Raw genomic sequence first — 14,813 nt, forward strand, 5'->3', positions numbered from 1 at the left:
TAAGTGCCCTCAGCATTAGGTATGTTAGTAAATCCTGGATGGTAATTCTCAGCTGACCAAACACTGTCTAAATATTGTTCAAATATGGAGTGGATGTGCTGATGTGACCTTCGTTCGTGTTATTTTCTCAACTCAGCGCTACTTTTGAAGCATGCTCTTTATATTTGTTGAGACGATGTTGAGTGCGGGGACTGTTTGTCTACAGCAGGATGGAAACCGAGAAGGGATTTAATGATTGATGCCCAGAGCGATGTTTTTTCAGGCGCCCAGAATTTGTATGAGTGCAAATGTTGATGATTTGTGAGCTTAAATGCTGTGGTGCTTTCAAGATCTGAGTTTTAAAAGAAAGTACACTACACTTCAAAAATTTGGGGTCACCCAGACAATTCTATGTTTCCCATGAAAACTCATACTTTTATTCATGTGCGAACATAACTACACAAGGGTTTTCTAATCACCAGTTAGCCTTTCAACACCATTAGCTAACACAATGTAGCATTAGAACCAGTGGCAGATCGTGCGTGGGGGCACAGGGCAGCAGTGGCCTCCCCGTGATCTGATTGGCCACCCCATGTGCCCCCCCAAAAATTTTGGTAGGAAATTTACATTACTGATACTCCAGTTTCTGACACTCCTGAACACAACTTTGTTGTCCGACTGCACCTGAATGCACCAATGACGTTAGTTTGATCTTTTGATTGTATTTCGTTTGGATTTGAAGAAGCTTGGAGGGGGCAATGTTCCTTCTCAAAACAATCCGTGTACTTTGAATATAAATCATAATTTGCTCATTTCTCAACCGATTTTCATGTGGTTAACTTTTTTTTGTCAACATCAAACATCCATCCATCCATCCATCCATCCATCCATTCTCTATACACCGCTTCGTCCTCATTAGGGTCGCAGGGGGTGCTGGAGCCTATCCCAGCTGACTCGGGTGAAGGCAGGGGACACCCTGGACAGGTCGCCAGTCTGTCACAGGGCTACATATACAGACAAACAATCACTCTCACATTCACACCTACGGACAATTTAGAGTAATCAATTAACCTCAGCATGTTTTTGGACTGTGGGAAGAAGCCGGAGTGCCCGGAGAAAACCCACACATGCACAGGGAGAACATGCAAACTCCATGCAGAAAGATCCCAGGCCCACTATATTTTATTGTATTTTAAAATTTACATTACTGCACAGAACATTTCAGATTATTTTACCACAGATCAAGGGTACAGACTGTTGTTGCTCACTGTGTATTGGGTAGTACTCATTTTGATTTAAACTGATTAGTATACAGAACCCTATGATGTTTCTGGTTTACATCTGAGAACTAGTTGCTTAAAGTACAGAATATTATTTCTTATTTTAAGTGTGATAATTGTCAGTAAACATTCTAAGAAGTGGAAATTGACGGGGTTGTATATAGTGCTGTTCTTGTACAATATTTGTCACTTAATTGCCCTCAGGATACGGTTGTTGAGCTTACTAGTTTTACATAATAGGCAGATGCTGCAGCCAATGACGCTGTAATTCACATAAACAAGGAAAGAAGTTCATCATAATTTGAATGTTAACAGTCCAAAATGAAAAGGTCATATACAGCTTTCCCATTGGGTTAAAGAGCCAAAAAAAACTGAAAAATACTTTGTAAAAGCGAGAGGTCAGTAGCAGCTTTCATTTTTTCTTACAACTTTTCAGTGGCCCCCCAAAATATCTGTTGTACCCCCCTGTGCCCCCCTCCCCCCGTGCCCCACCCCTCACTAAAATAATCTGGATCCGCCCCTGTTAGAACACAGGAGTGATGGCTGCTGGAAATGTTCCTCTGTACCCTTATGTCGATATTCCATTAAAAAGCATCCGTTTCCAGCTAGAATACTCATTTACCACATTGACAATGTCTACACTGTATTTCTCATTCCTTTAATATTATCTTCATTGAAAAAAAAGTCTTTCTTCCAAAAAAAGGGCATTTCTAAGTTACTCCAAACTTTTGAACGGTAGTGTGGGTGAAACAGTGTCGCACAAACAAGATTTTTGCATCTGTTACAGCCACTTTAACACTTCACAATTAATAACAACTAATAATATTTTTTCTGCCAAGGAATGCAGCAGAGTCATGTGACGATCGGCGTACGTTTGTCTGTCCTTCTGTCACTCCATCTGTGCACAACATTACTCAAAAACAGACAAATGGATTTGGATGAAATTTTCAGGGAAGGTCAGAAATGACACAAGGATCAAGTGATTAGATTTTGGCAGTGATGCGGCTTATAGTCTGGATCCAAGGATTTTTTAAAAGATTTCTGTATTATTGTGAGATGGCGACACGGCGTCACTGCAACTATGACAACAAGTAAACACTGCATCAGCTGCCTGCTGAATGGATGATTGTAATCCTACTACAAATCCACTGCTGTGAACTTATTAGGATTTATCTGTCAGAAATGATACAAGGAGCAAATGATGAAATATTGGGGGTGTTTCCAAGTCCCATCAATTCCCACCGCCCGCTACATATTTAGGTCACGCGATTCGGTATCCGTACATAACGTACACATGTATGACACACACCTGTGCCTCAGCGCAATGCCATTTTGTTTTTGGGTCCGTCTATATTAAATGGACACATTTTACAGTGTTGTGATTTCAGCTGTGGGAAATTATACAACTGAGCAGCCTTGGGGGACGACTGCACTCTCTGAGGGCTTTTCTTGTTTTGGTAAAGTCATCACAGCAATCTTACAGTGCCAAGATTTCTGATCATCAATAACTAATGAACAAATGCTGCATTTCTAAAAAAAACAAAAACAATGATGTATTTCTGACAATACCATATGGGGGAATGATTTTGTAAAATATTACATGATTGCAGTCAACTCACTCACAAAGACCACAAATATATCACATAAATCCATGTATATGAGCTGCATTCATACACTGAATGTTAAAAGGGGCTTTTGTGTCTTCTGGTCAAATGTCAATGATGCCCTGTTTGTGAAACAGCTGCTAAAAGTGACTCAAGGGAGGTTTAGCTTATGAATTAGGCAACAAATAACATCCCAGTGTTCCGAGGATGATAAATACACAATTATATATGTATATATAGCAATTCACTGCATGGACACATCTAATTTCCTCCTTTCTTAAAGCCGTTTGTAAAACCAGCATGTGTTTGGTGTAAGTTGCTGCTGTGCGAGTTAATGCCATCTTTCACAAGAAGACATGTTTTCACTGAACACACACTGAGGTCAAGCAGCTGCTTGTTGTCTCATGACACAAATATCAGTTGATAAAAAAGAGCTTTTGGAACCAAATACAATAACATTTGGGTTTCTTTAAGAGGACGGATGGTAAAAAAATGAATTCAGTGGAGCAGGAGGCGTGAAACTGACTCTGAAACCTTCTCCACACCATTCACCCCGACTATGGGATTAACTTCAGTCCCCACGGCAACCGCAGCTGATCCTTTATACTGTCATCACTCTGCTGACTGTAACCTCTCTCTCTCTCACACACACACACACACACACGCACACACACACACACACACACACACACGCGCACGCGCACACACACGCACACACGCGCACACACGCGCACACACACAGATAGGTTCATTGTCATTCTCAAACACACACACTTGCACATTCAGTGTATAACATATACAATGAATTTCTGAGCTATTTGTTTATGAAATTGTAGGTTTAGGTCAATTTCTATATGTATTTTTACTTTAACACAGTATATTAACAGGAAATGAGGACTGACAGTAATCCTGGTATCTGCACCATGCAAGACAATGCGTGTTTTGCCTGCCATTACTTATGCGACCAAGGGATTGGTAGTTTTCCAACAATCAATATCTCATTTTGAGGCCAGCAAAAAAAAGAAAAGAAGAGAAACCCCCACATCAGACTTTCTCATGACCCTCAGTAGATGAGGTTATAACCTCATAAAACAAACTCTTTAAAATGAAGCGGTGAGAAACAGATAAAATCTTTTAAATCAAACACATGAAGGTTAGTGTTTTTAAGCACTAACAGAGACATTATTTATTTATAGGCTGTATGTTAAAAAGAGTGTGATTGTTTGTCTGTATATGTAACCCTGCGACAGACTGGTGACCTGTCCAGGGTGTCCCCTGCCTTCGCCCGAGTCAGCTAGGATAGGCTCCAGCACCCCCCGCGACCCTAATGAGGATAAAGCGGTGTATAGAGAATGGATGGATGGATGGATGTTAAAAAAAAAAGTCCTAATGTGAATCTTTTTAGGACAACTGAACTTTGAAAGTCTCTACCTTTATCTACCTTTACAAGCTTCCTTCACCGAAAAGGCTAGATAAAAATTGAAAAAGAAAAAAGAAATCGATTTAGGTGAAATAACATCAGATGGCATTTGGCTTTGACGTCCGTCACTTTGAGGAGAACACACTGAACCTAGTGCTCTGTCACTGTCACTCATAACACTTGGAGGAGACGAATTTTTGGAGTGTAGCTGAACAAAAACTAGACCAGATAATCAAACCAAAACAATTTAACCGCGCAGTTTTGCTTTCCTTCAACTGTACCGACACTGGCCTGTTTAGAATCAGCAGTTCATGTCGGATTCCAGTTTTCTCATTTCATTTATGGTTAAAGCTGAAATCTGACTGAAAGAAAATGAAACGTTTGATGGACAGACAATCAATACTTGCACAAAGACGGAGCAGGTGTGTGTTTATTGTACCTGAAGGGCAGCAGTTTGGGGTGAGTGTGTGTTTTTTCTAACACTCTTTTCACCAGATGCTCATTTTCCTCAGGATACACTGAGCGTGTGCAGTAGACCACAGTCTGGACCTTTGGGACTGACACATAAAGAGAAGCACCACATTTTAATTGAGTGTTTATGTTTTAACTCTTCATGCTTTTCTTCAAAATTCTGTACATCTGTGTGCACGATTTTCAGATGTACTCACAGCTGAGAGCGTGTCCTAGTAGTCGAGCCTGTCGGAAGCTCAGAGAGTGTATTTTGTTCTTAGAAACAGAACCATGAGATAAATCTGGCAGCAGATCCCAATCTGTCAACAGAGCAGAACCACTTTAACATCTGAAATTTAACTGAACGACAACAGCTCTTCGTAGAACTGCTATCATATCTGAAACAGATGTTTTTTGGATTTCATTTTGTGCAGTTATTCTTTCATCAGCTTTCTCTGCCTCCTTTTATTGTTGAGTTTCAGTGTCAGTCCTGCTAATTCATAGATTTTAGCTTGAATTAAGTCTAAGAGAGATTGGTGTTGATTCTCTCTAAAATGTACAAAAATGTCAGGGAATCTGAAATCACACAAACATTGCATGCTCTCCCTCTGAGCCTTCCAGCTAAAGGTTTGGGTCAGCACACATCTCTTACTTTCATACCTCCGTGTTCACTGTGGATGGTGGTCAAAGGGTCATTGAGGGCCGAGGACGAACACTGAGGCAGCACGATGATGACCTTCAACCGCTGGACGACAGCGTCAAACTCTTTCAGACTGCAGAATGCTTCTGACAGGATTCGAACATCTACGACAGGATATAAAGATGCTTTAGACAGCATTCGGATAAAATTAAGAACGAAAGCACATCTCAGGTTTTCAGTGGAATCAACTGTGATTCACTATGCTATTACTCTGCCAAGGAACGCAGTGAAGTTATGCGACGATCGGCGTACATTTGTCTGTCTGTCAGCAACATTACTCAAAACGGACTAACGGATTTGGATGAAATTTTCAGGGAAGGTCAGAAATGACACAAGGACCAACTGATTAGATTTTGGCAGTGATACGGCTTACAGTCTGGATCAATGGATTTTTTACAGATTTCTGTGTCACTGTGAGATAGCTGTAACTATGACAACAAGTAAACGCTACGTCAGCTGCCTGCTGACGATCACGATTGTGATCCTAGTACAAATCGACCACTGCGGAATTATCAGGACCTATCCGTCGGAAGTCATACAACAACTGAGCAGCCTTGGAGGAGTACTGCGCTCTCTGAGTGTTTTTCTTGTTTCCTCTTTGAAAAGCAGACAAAGCCATTTTAATCTGCTCTCATAAATAATATGTAGCTGAACTATTAACCTTATGTACAGTTACAGTAGCACATATCGTGTTTACAGCCCTAAATGCATTGAGCATTTTGAGTGCAACATGATATGCAGGTATCAAGTGCAACAGGTTTCATGAACCTCACAACATATTAAGCTTCAGGTAAAGCTGATGAAGTTTGAAATCATAACTGCTTTTATGTAACTGAATCCGATTTTTACGTTTATTTTTTGCAGCAAATAGACAAAAATTCACCAACTCACAGTGTAGTAATGTTGCACCATGACAGTTGCCAGCATAGGAAGTGATGAGGAAACAATAAGGCACTTAATCCGACTCCACCTTAGGGGTGGAATAAGTCAGGTGGTCCAAAGCCCAGCACTTATTTAGCACTGACAAAGTTGGAAAAAAAGGGGTGGGGAGTGGTTGGAAATTCGTCTGCAAGTTGATGGCAACACCTTTGACCAATCGCACTTTTTGCACTCACTAAACGTTTTTCCTTATGTCTGAATTCTTGCTTGTGTTGTACGTCGCTTTGGACAAAAGCGTCTGCTAAATGAAATTGTAGAATTGTAGAATTGTAGAATAAAAAATATTCAGAAAACAGCAGAGCATAGAGCTGCTATCAGCACTGAAGGCAAAATGTGCATCAAAGAGTTACCAAGTGTAGTCAGATCTAGCTCCACAGCACAATGTCAGCATTGGAGAACGGACTGCACCTCATTATCATTCCACTGTAGGGTGAAAACACTCTAATCTTTCGTTAAACATTAAACGTTTCAGCAAAAGGCAACTGGACCTCTGTTTTTGGATCTTAGCCCTTTGATGCACAACATGGGTCAAAAGTGACCAAATCCAATAGAAAATGGGCATCTCCTGACCCACACTGCGCATCAAAGGGTTAAAGGCATTTCACCTCCTATCCAAGAGGCTTCTTTAGTTCTAAATCCAATCAGGAGTCCCCGACTTTCTCCGACTTTCCTAAAGCTCATTATTGACAAAAGACTCACATGTCTCAAGGTGTGAATTGTTATTAAACTGCCAGGTTAACCCAAGATGTTAATAACAGTGAAATTCCTTGGGGAGAAATCTCAGGACTGCATTATAAATAGCAGATGAGTGGTGCCATAAACCCCCTCCTTTGTTTAGAAAAGGCATTTCCAGCTGAAGTTATATGGCGTCCTTCATCTGACTTTACAGAGAAATAAAATGGCAATGCAAATGTCACGTTTATACCCAAAGTCTACACCCATTGAGTGAAACCACAACCTGCACTGCTAAACCATCATTTGTATTTAAAGTACTTGCATTCCTATGGCAGGCTTTTAGTTTGGCAACATTTAAGTTATTTGGCTGTTTCATGGAGGTTGTACATACCAGTGCACATGTGATACATATAAAACTCTCAGAACTACTTGCTGAAAAGATCTGTTTGGTTATTTTTGGACTGGAAACATAATGAACATAGTACCAGACTCAAGCAAGCTGAATCACCCCCTTGTTTACTCAATAGTGAGCTATAAATTTAGATTTCAGGTTCTTTCTCATCATCGTCATGCTTTTGTACATCGACAGTGTGAGCGATGAGACTTTCACCAGCTGTGGTTCCGACTGACCATGAACTATACAACAAACTACATGACTAATCTCAGAGTGAAAAATCAGCAAAGTGATTCATAATTTTCACCTCTAATCAAACATCCTTTTGTCACTCACTTTTCACGTCCATGTGAGTGAGTAGTTTTTTTATCTCTTCTACTTGGGAAGGTTTATGATCTGCGCCACAGAGCAGCACTCGGCCTGAGCGGGCAGCTGCTGCTACAGCTATATGTGCAGTGGTCATAGCCGAGAAGGATCCAGCCACCAGGACGTCACCTTTATCAAACAGCAGGGGGCGTAACACACTCACCGCCACACACACAGTCCTGTCCTAAAGAGAGATGGTGACACACACACAGATGTTCACGTAAATCACATGGTAAGGCACTATGAACAGCTATGCTTCTAATCAAGTTCGTGAAAATGACACAACTTTAACTTCAGATCAGGATTTTCCAGCTGTAGAAAAGGGTAAAAACCTCTGACAGCAGTAATGTTAAGTGTTACTAATGTAGAAGGACTATTAGTCAACAAATTAACTACACTCCCTCTTCCAAAGCATTTCTTTAAAGCCAGTAATTTTGCTTTCCCTAAGTTAACTCTATACTGAAGCAGCGTGCTTCACTAAAGTGGTCCTGCAGAATACCAATGTTGTTGCTGCTCCATGAATCAGGAAAGTCTCAGCTGTTTGTCATGAAAGGTTGAACCAGCGAAGATAATGAGACTTAATCTGCATTTGCATTGTTGGTGCACTTTAATTTGAACTCTGCCCCTTCAGTCTTTTAAAGTCATTCCAATCATGTCCAGCAATGTCCGTCTCTTTATATCCTTTTTAAACTCTCCCCTTTGACATTTACCATGACTCCAGAACATCAGTAAACAAGTTCTCGCACTACTGCATAAGAAAAGAATGAGAAAACAGACACAACTTCCGCTCTAAAACAATTAGACTGAAGCAGTCTTTCTGCTGGTCTTTGTCCCTGTCTGCTGAAATTGAAACTTAAGGCATGTTTCCTGGACTCCACACAGATTTCTACCTGTATGTTCAGTATGTGTGTGCTGCTGAGGCCGCTGTTTTGGAGTCGAGACCGAAGACGATGGGAGAAGACGAGCGTGTCTGGACAGAGTGGATCCATGCAGAACGTCGACTCCTTCAGATCAGTCATGTTCTTCACTTCACACAAGCCAGAGCTCTGCAAGGCTTCACACACCTCCTCAAGACTACAGAGAAAACATGTCATCACTGGGTCCTCCTCTAATGCAGGATATTCACGAGAAACAGTGTAATACAGATGCATCAGACTAAGACATTTTACATCAGTGTGCTCTGGTTTCAGCTTTGGAGTAACAACCACAGCAGCATTTTTTACCCCTGAGCTGTCAGAGTGCAGAACCTTCCTGTTTCATATACGCTCCAATGAACTTCACTGACCATTAAATTGGCTCTGTGACCCCCTCCTGAACGAAAACCTGCCTCTTTAAAGTCACAGTGTGCCACTCACTTTACAAAATGCCACTCTGTTAACCTTTAACGCTCTTCTTTACACTGACAGAATGTGCTAAAATAGAGTTTAGCAGGGTTCATGAGTGTACCACAAAAAAGAAATGTAGACAAAACCAAGGTAATTGAAATACAAGCCCCTGAACAGTCTGAAAAACACAAAAAGAATGGGGCTGGAAGCTTCTTCGTGGTGTTTCCAGCATGTTACACGTCTTCAGGCGGCATCATTTTCACTGCATTTCTCATTTTAATATCAGCTAAACAGAAGGAAAAGAGAAGATAAATGCAGAATACATTTTTGAAGCACCTTTACCTGGTCTGCAGAGTGTTGATCCATGCGTAAAGCGGCAGACTCTTTGCTCTGTGCTGTTTGGTTCTGACAGAATCCGACAGAAAACACGAGACACTCTGTAGACTCTGCTTCACTCTGTAGCGAGCCAGAGATGCTGCCAGCTTGGTCTTACACCTGTCATCGACACAAACACCACACCACAGCCATCTCTATCATTAATATACTTCAGTTCCATTTTTAATGTATTTTAACTTCACTTTACACTCCCAGATTTACAGCAATTCCACCTGATTTGAGAAACCTTCTAATAAACATGTTCAGAGAAGCATTAAATAAACAATAAATAATGTTAACATTTGCAGCGACACAACCTCTGCAGACTTTTCTCCAGGTCTCTGACTTCCTGAACGGCCTCCTGCTCTTCTTTTGTTGATCGTTCACACAGCAGAAACCGTCTGTCCTGGAAGTCAAACAGCATCACCATCGCCAACGGCAACAAGTCGCTGGACTGTAAAACAAGGTCAGGTTCATTATTAATAACTTCATGTTACGAGGGGGAAGTACAAAAACAGCAAGATATGGCAGAGAGTTGTCCACTTTGTTCACACTTTACTGTGGAAAGAATAAACTGTCATTTAAAAGAGAAAAACACATTAATTTACAGTCAAAAGGAACAATAACAAAAACGAAAAAATGTTAATCGTGATTTTTGCAAATTTGTTAAGAAAAATTAATTTTGACCAGTTTTATGCTTTTAAAATGAAATTTACAACTGCAAGTATGAAAAAGATGAAGGGATCTGAAGCAACCGTGGCTCATAAACATAGAATTCTGTTAATGTTCAGAGGTGACAGAACTTAGATTAAACTGGTAAATTCAAGTTGAATAGTGTAAACATTTTTGCTAAAACTAGATACAACTGATATTGTATATTCTGACGTGACTTAGTGAGTTGTCTGTAATTTAAATCTGACCCCTCTCCCAACTACAAGATGCACTGCTTGTCCAAAAAAAATGCACACTCTGATATTTCATTGGACCGCCTTTAGCTCTGAGAACGACACACATTTGTCCTGGCATCATTTTGATAAGTTTCTGCAAAGTCACAGCATTTATTTTTGTCCAGAGTTGCATTAATTTTCTACCAAGATCTTAAATTGATGATGGGAGAGTCGGACAAAGTCTTCTCTAGAACATCCCAAAGATTCTCAGTGGGGCTGAGGTCTGGACTCTGTGGAGGACAGTCCATGTGTGAAAATGACGTCTCATGCTCCCTGATCCACTCATTCTTAATGTGAACCCCATGAATCCTGGAATCATCATCTTGGAACATGTCCATGTCATCAGTGAGAAAAACTCCATTGATGTAAAGACCTGGTCATTCAGTATATTCAGGTAGTCAGTTGATCTCATTCTTTGGGAACATAACGTTGCTGAACCTGACCAACCCCCAAAGGCTTGTAGGCTCTAGCTATGATGAGTTCATCACTTCATCTGCCTCTCTTCCTGCCTCTCTTCTTACCCTGATGCCCCCATCACTTCGGAACACGTTAATCTGGACTCATCAGACCACATGATCGACCAGATTTGTTCCTCGCAGATGATGGTTCACCACTATCCTTTAGGTTTGAATAATGAGTTAGATTTTAGTAGTTTCAGAAATCTCCTTAATTGTTTTCTTTGCTAGAAGCAGGCCAATAATTTGACCCTTCTGAGACAGATTAACATCCTTTCCATGACCACATGATATGTCTTCTGACATGGTTGTTTAAGAAAAGAGAAGCTCCTCACTGCATCAGCTAGAGTTAAATAAGTTGTTGCAGCTGAAACATTCATCACTGCAGTAATTATCCAATGGAAGGCTCTTACCTGTTTGCTCAGTTAAATCCATGTGGTGTCTTATTTTTGGACATACACACGTGGACAAAATTGTTGGTACCCCTCAGTTAAAGAAGGAAAAACCCACAATTCTCACTGAAATCACTTGAAACTCACAAAAGTAACAATAAATAAAAATTTATTGAAAATTAAATAATCAAAATCAGCCATCACTTTTGAATTGTTGATTAACATAATTATTAAAAAAAAACAAACTAATGAAATAGGGCTGGACAAAAATGATGGTACCCATAACTTAATATTTTGTTGCACAACCTTTTGAGGCAATCATTGCAATTAAACGATTTCTGTATTTGTCAATGAGCGTTCTGCAGCTGTCAACAGGTATTTTGGCCCACTCCTCATGAGCAAACAGCTCCAGTTGTCTCAGGTTTGATGGGTGTCTTCTCCAAATGGCATGTTTCAGCTCCTTCCACATATGTTCAATGGGATTCAGATCTGGGCTCATAGAAGGCCACTTTAGAATAGTCCAACGCTTTTCTCTCAGCCATTCTTGGGTGTTTTTGGCTGTGTGTTTTGGATCGTTGTCCTGTTGGAAGACCCATGACCTGCGACTGAGACCAAGCTTTCTGACACTAGGCAGCACATTTCTCTCCAGAATGCCTTGATAGTCTTCAGATTTCATCGTACCTTGCACACTTTCAAGACACCCTGTGCCAGATGCAGCAAAGCAGCCCCAAAACATTACTGAGCCTCCTCCATGTTTCACCGTAGGGACAGTGTTCTTTTCTTCGTATGCTTGGTTTTTGAGTCTATGAACATAGAGTTGATGTGCCTTACCAAAAAGCTCCAGTTTGGTCTCATCTGTCCAAAGGACATTCTCCCAGAAGCTTTGTGGCTTGTCAACATGCATTTTTGCAAATTCCAGTCTCGCTTTTTTATGAGTTTTTTTCAGCAGTGGTGTCCTCCTTGGTCGTCTCCCATGAAGTCCACTTTGGCTCAAACAACGACGAATGGTGCGATCTGATACTGATGTACCTTGGCCTTGGAGTTCACCTTTAATTTCTTTGGAGGTTGCTCTGGGCTCTTTGGATACAATTCCAACGATCCGTCTCTTCAATTTGTCATCAATTTTCCTCTTGCGGCCACGTCCAGGGAGGTTGGCTACTGTCCCGTGAGTCTTGAACTTCTGAATAATATGAGCCACTGTTGTCACAGGAACTTCAAGCTGTTTAGAGATGGTCTTATAGCCTTTACCTTTAAGATGTTTGTCTATCATTTTTTTTCGGATGTCCTGGGACAATTCTCTCCTTCGCTTTCTGTTGTCCATGTTCAGTGTGGTACACACCTTTTCACCAAACAGCAGGGTGACTACTTGTCTCCCTTTAAATAGGCAGACTGACTGATTATGAGTTTGGAAACACCTGTGATGTCATTTAAATGACACACCTGAGTTAATCATGTCACTCTGGTCAAATAGTTTTCAATCTTTTATAGAGGTACCATCATTTTTGTCCAGGCCTGTTTCATTAGTTTGTTTTTTTAAATAATTATGTTAATCAACAATTCAAAAGTAATGGCTGTTTTTGATTATTTAATTTTCAATAAATTTTTATTTATTGTTACTTTTGTGAGTTTCAAGTGATTTCAGTGAGAATTGTGGGTTTTTCCTTCTTTAACTGAGGGGTACCAACAATTTTGTCCACGTGTGTACAATGTATATCCAAAGATCAGAGAGAATCCTCAGAACTCCTCTCTGTTTGTCTTGTCTTTAAACAAGGAAACATGGAAGTCACAATCTCCGATGAATGGATATTTTGCAATTTGTCGTCCCCAAAGTACGATCTGAACTGGACTTAGGTTTTCTGCACCTGATGCTTGCAATAAATGTTCCACTGAATGAGTTTAAAGCTCTGCTGAATTCATTACAGCTTACCTTGTCTGTGTGCAAGTGTTATATGTGAGAAAATTTCAATGTTGTTCATTTTATGTGTTGTTTACAGTTTTTAATGTGACAATGCTGCTGCTCTCTTGGCCAGATCTCCCTTGTAAAGGAGATCTCTGATCTTGATGGAACTAACCTGGTTAAATAAATGCTAAATAAAACTTAAAGAACTGATGCCGGCATTGCTTGAATGTTCTGCTGCTCTGTCGGTGTAACTTCTCCTAAAACGTACAGTAAAACAGTAAAACGTATTCGCAACCAAAGTCATCTGAGTCTCCAGTGTGTCTCTTTGTATTTACCTCCTCATCCTCACCTGCCCCATTATTATTATTATTATTATTATTATTATTATTATTATTATTATTATTATTATTATTATTATTATTATGCACCAACCAGGGCAGGGTGAATGAAGACGTGTTGGTTTTGATTTGATTTTTGAAAATCTTTTCATTGTAGTACAAGCATTTTAGCATTGTAGCATTTTCCCTTCAAATCAAACAGTGTTCCCTTCGGGGGAGCTAAGCCTCCCCTGACTCCTCTGTGATCCAAACACTGTGTGAACTAAAACTAGAAAGCTTCAAACCAAATCAGTGGGTGGAAAATACACTACAATCCTCACTAAAGCTGAAGGGAACCATAGATTGTAGTGATTTGGTTCATTATTACAAGTTAATCTTTTTCTGTGTTTGGTTCTTTGTATATATATATTGTTTGTAACTGCTTAAGAGAAAAACTAAGATGATGAGTAGATCTTTTCATCCACTTCCTTTTTTTTTTGTTTGTGACTCTTCTTGCTCTCAGCTCGTTTTGTCAGGATGTGTGTGTGCAGGAGGTAGAAAATGCCTATTGCAGTAAAGAAGTAAAGGTGTGTGTAGAATCATAAAGAGCTGTGTGGTGGGTTTTATAGTCACACTTGCAGACTAACGACCTCTCAGCCTATTGTCTGTGTTTCACACATCCCTCATAAAGTCATTATTTACACACACCAGCACAGACACCGACACACACGAGTTAAGTGTGTCTCTGTCCATGTATGTAGAATTGCACAGTGTTTTATAGTGTAATTTACAGTCTCCCAGTTGGAGAGCCTGTCTGCCTCTCTCCTGTATGCATCACTTGCCACCTATAACCAGTCAGTCTATGTACAGATCTGAATACAAATGGCCTTTTACTGCATCGCTGTCTGCCTCGCCAACGTTTCACCACATTCTGATGGCGCGCGCTCATATGGCGGGAGAGAACACAAATACTGCTTTTGAAGACAGATATCTCCCAGACAGTTTCCGATTTAGGCCTGTGAACACTCAAAATGTCAAATCTGATGAGACTCACAATCTGCTGAGACGTGTGGAAGCAGCTGTCAGTGATCATGTCCTCAAGTAAATCTTGATCTACGAGGAAAACAGCGTTGTTAATGAACAGAGAAGACAACAAAACATCAGCTGATTTCACAAAAGACACACAAACACTGATGAGAGATTCATTTTCATCCTGTTTACTGACTTGCATATTGGAGTTTTTACTAATGCACATAGTTTTGGTTATATTTGCCAAATCCATCTTCTAGACTTCT

The 14,813-nt window shown here is 40.3% G+C and overlaps 1 protein-coding gene across 1 annotated transcript in view; it reads right to left on the reverse strand.

Moving 5' to 3' along the window:
- Positions 1 to 14,813, reverse strand: part of LOC110967221 (putative methyltransferase NSUN7) — a 28,762-nt gene that overhangs the window by 9,175 nt on the left and 4,774 nt on the right. Inside the window, exons 4-11 of the mRNA XM_051945393.1 lie at positions 14,573 to 14,631; positions 9,825 to 9,961; positions 9,475 to 9,627; positions 8,698 to 8,881; positions 7,778 to 7,991; positions 5,394 to 5,537; positions 4,952 to 5,053; positions 4,723 to 4,840 (exon numbers count right to left, since the gene is read on the reverse strand). Coding sequence (XP_051801353.1) covers positions 4,723 to 4,840; positions 4,952 to 5,053; positions 5,394 to 5,537; positions 7,778 to 7,991; positions 8,698 to 8,881; positions 9,475 to 9,627; positions 9,825 to 9,961; positions 14,573 to 14,631 — 1,111 coding nt within the window. The remainder of the gene's footprint in view (positions 1 to 4,722; positions 4,841 to 4,951; positions 5,054 to 5,393; positions 5,538 to 7,777; positions 7,992 to 8,697; positions 8,882 to 9,474; positions 9,628 to 9,824; positions 9,962 to 14,572; positions 14,632 to 14,813) is intronic.

The sequence above is a fragment of the Acanthochromis polyacanthus genome, chromosome 3 (assembly GCF_021347895.1).
Source record: "Acanthochromis polyacanthus isolate Apoly-LR-REF ecotype Palm Island chromosome 3, KAUST_Apoly_ChrSc, whole genome shotgun sequence".
NCBI classification, from domain to species: Eukaryota; Metazoa; Chordata; class Actinopteri; family Pomacentridae; genus Acanthochromis; species Acanthochromis polyacanthus.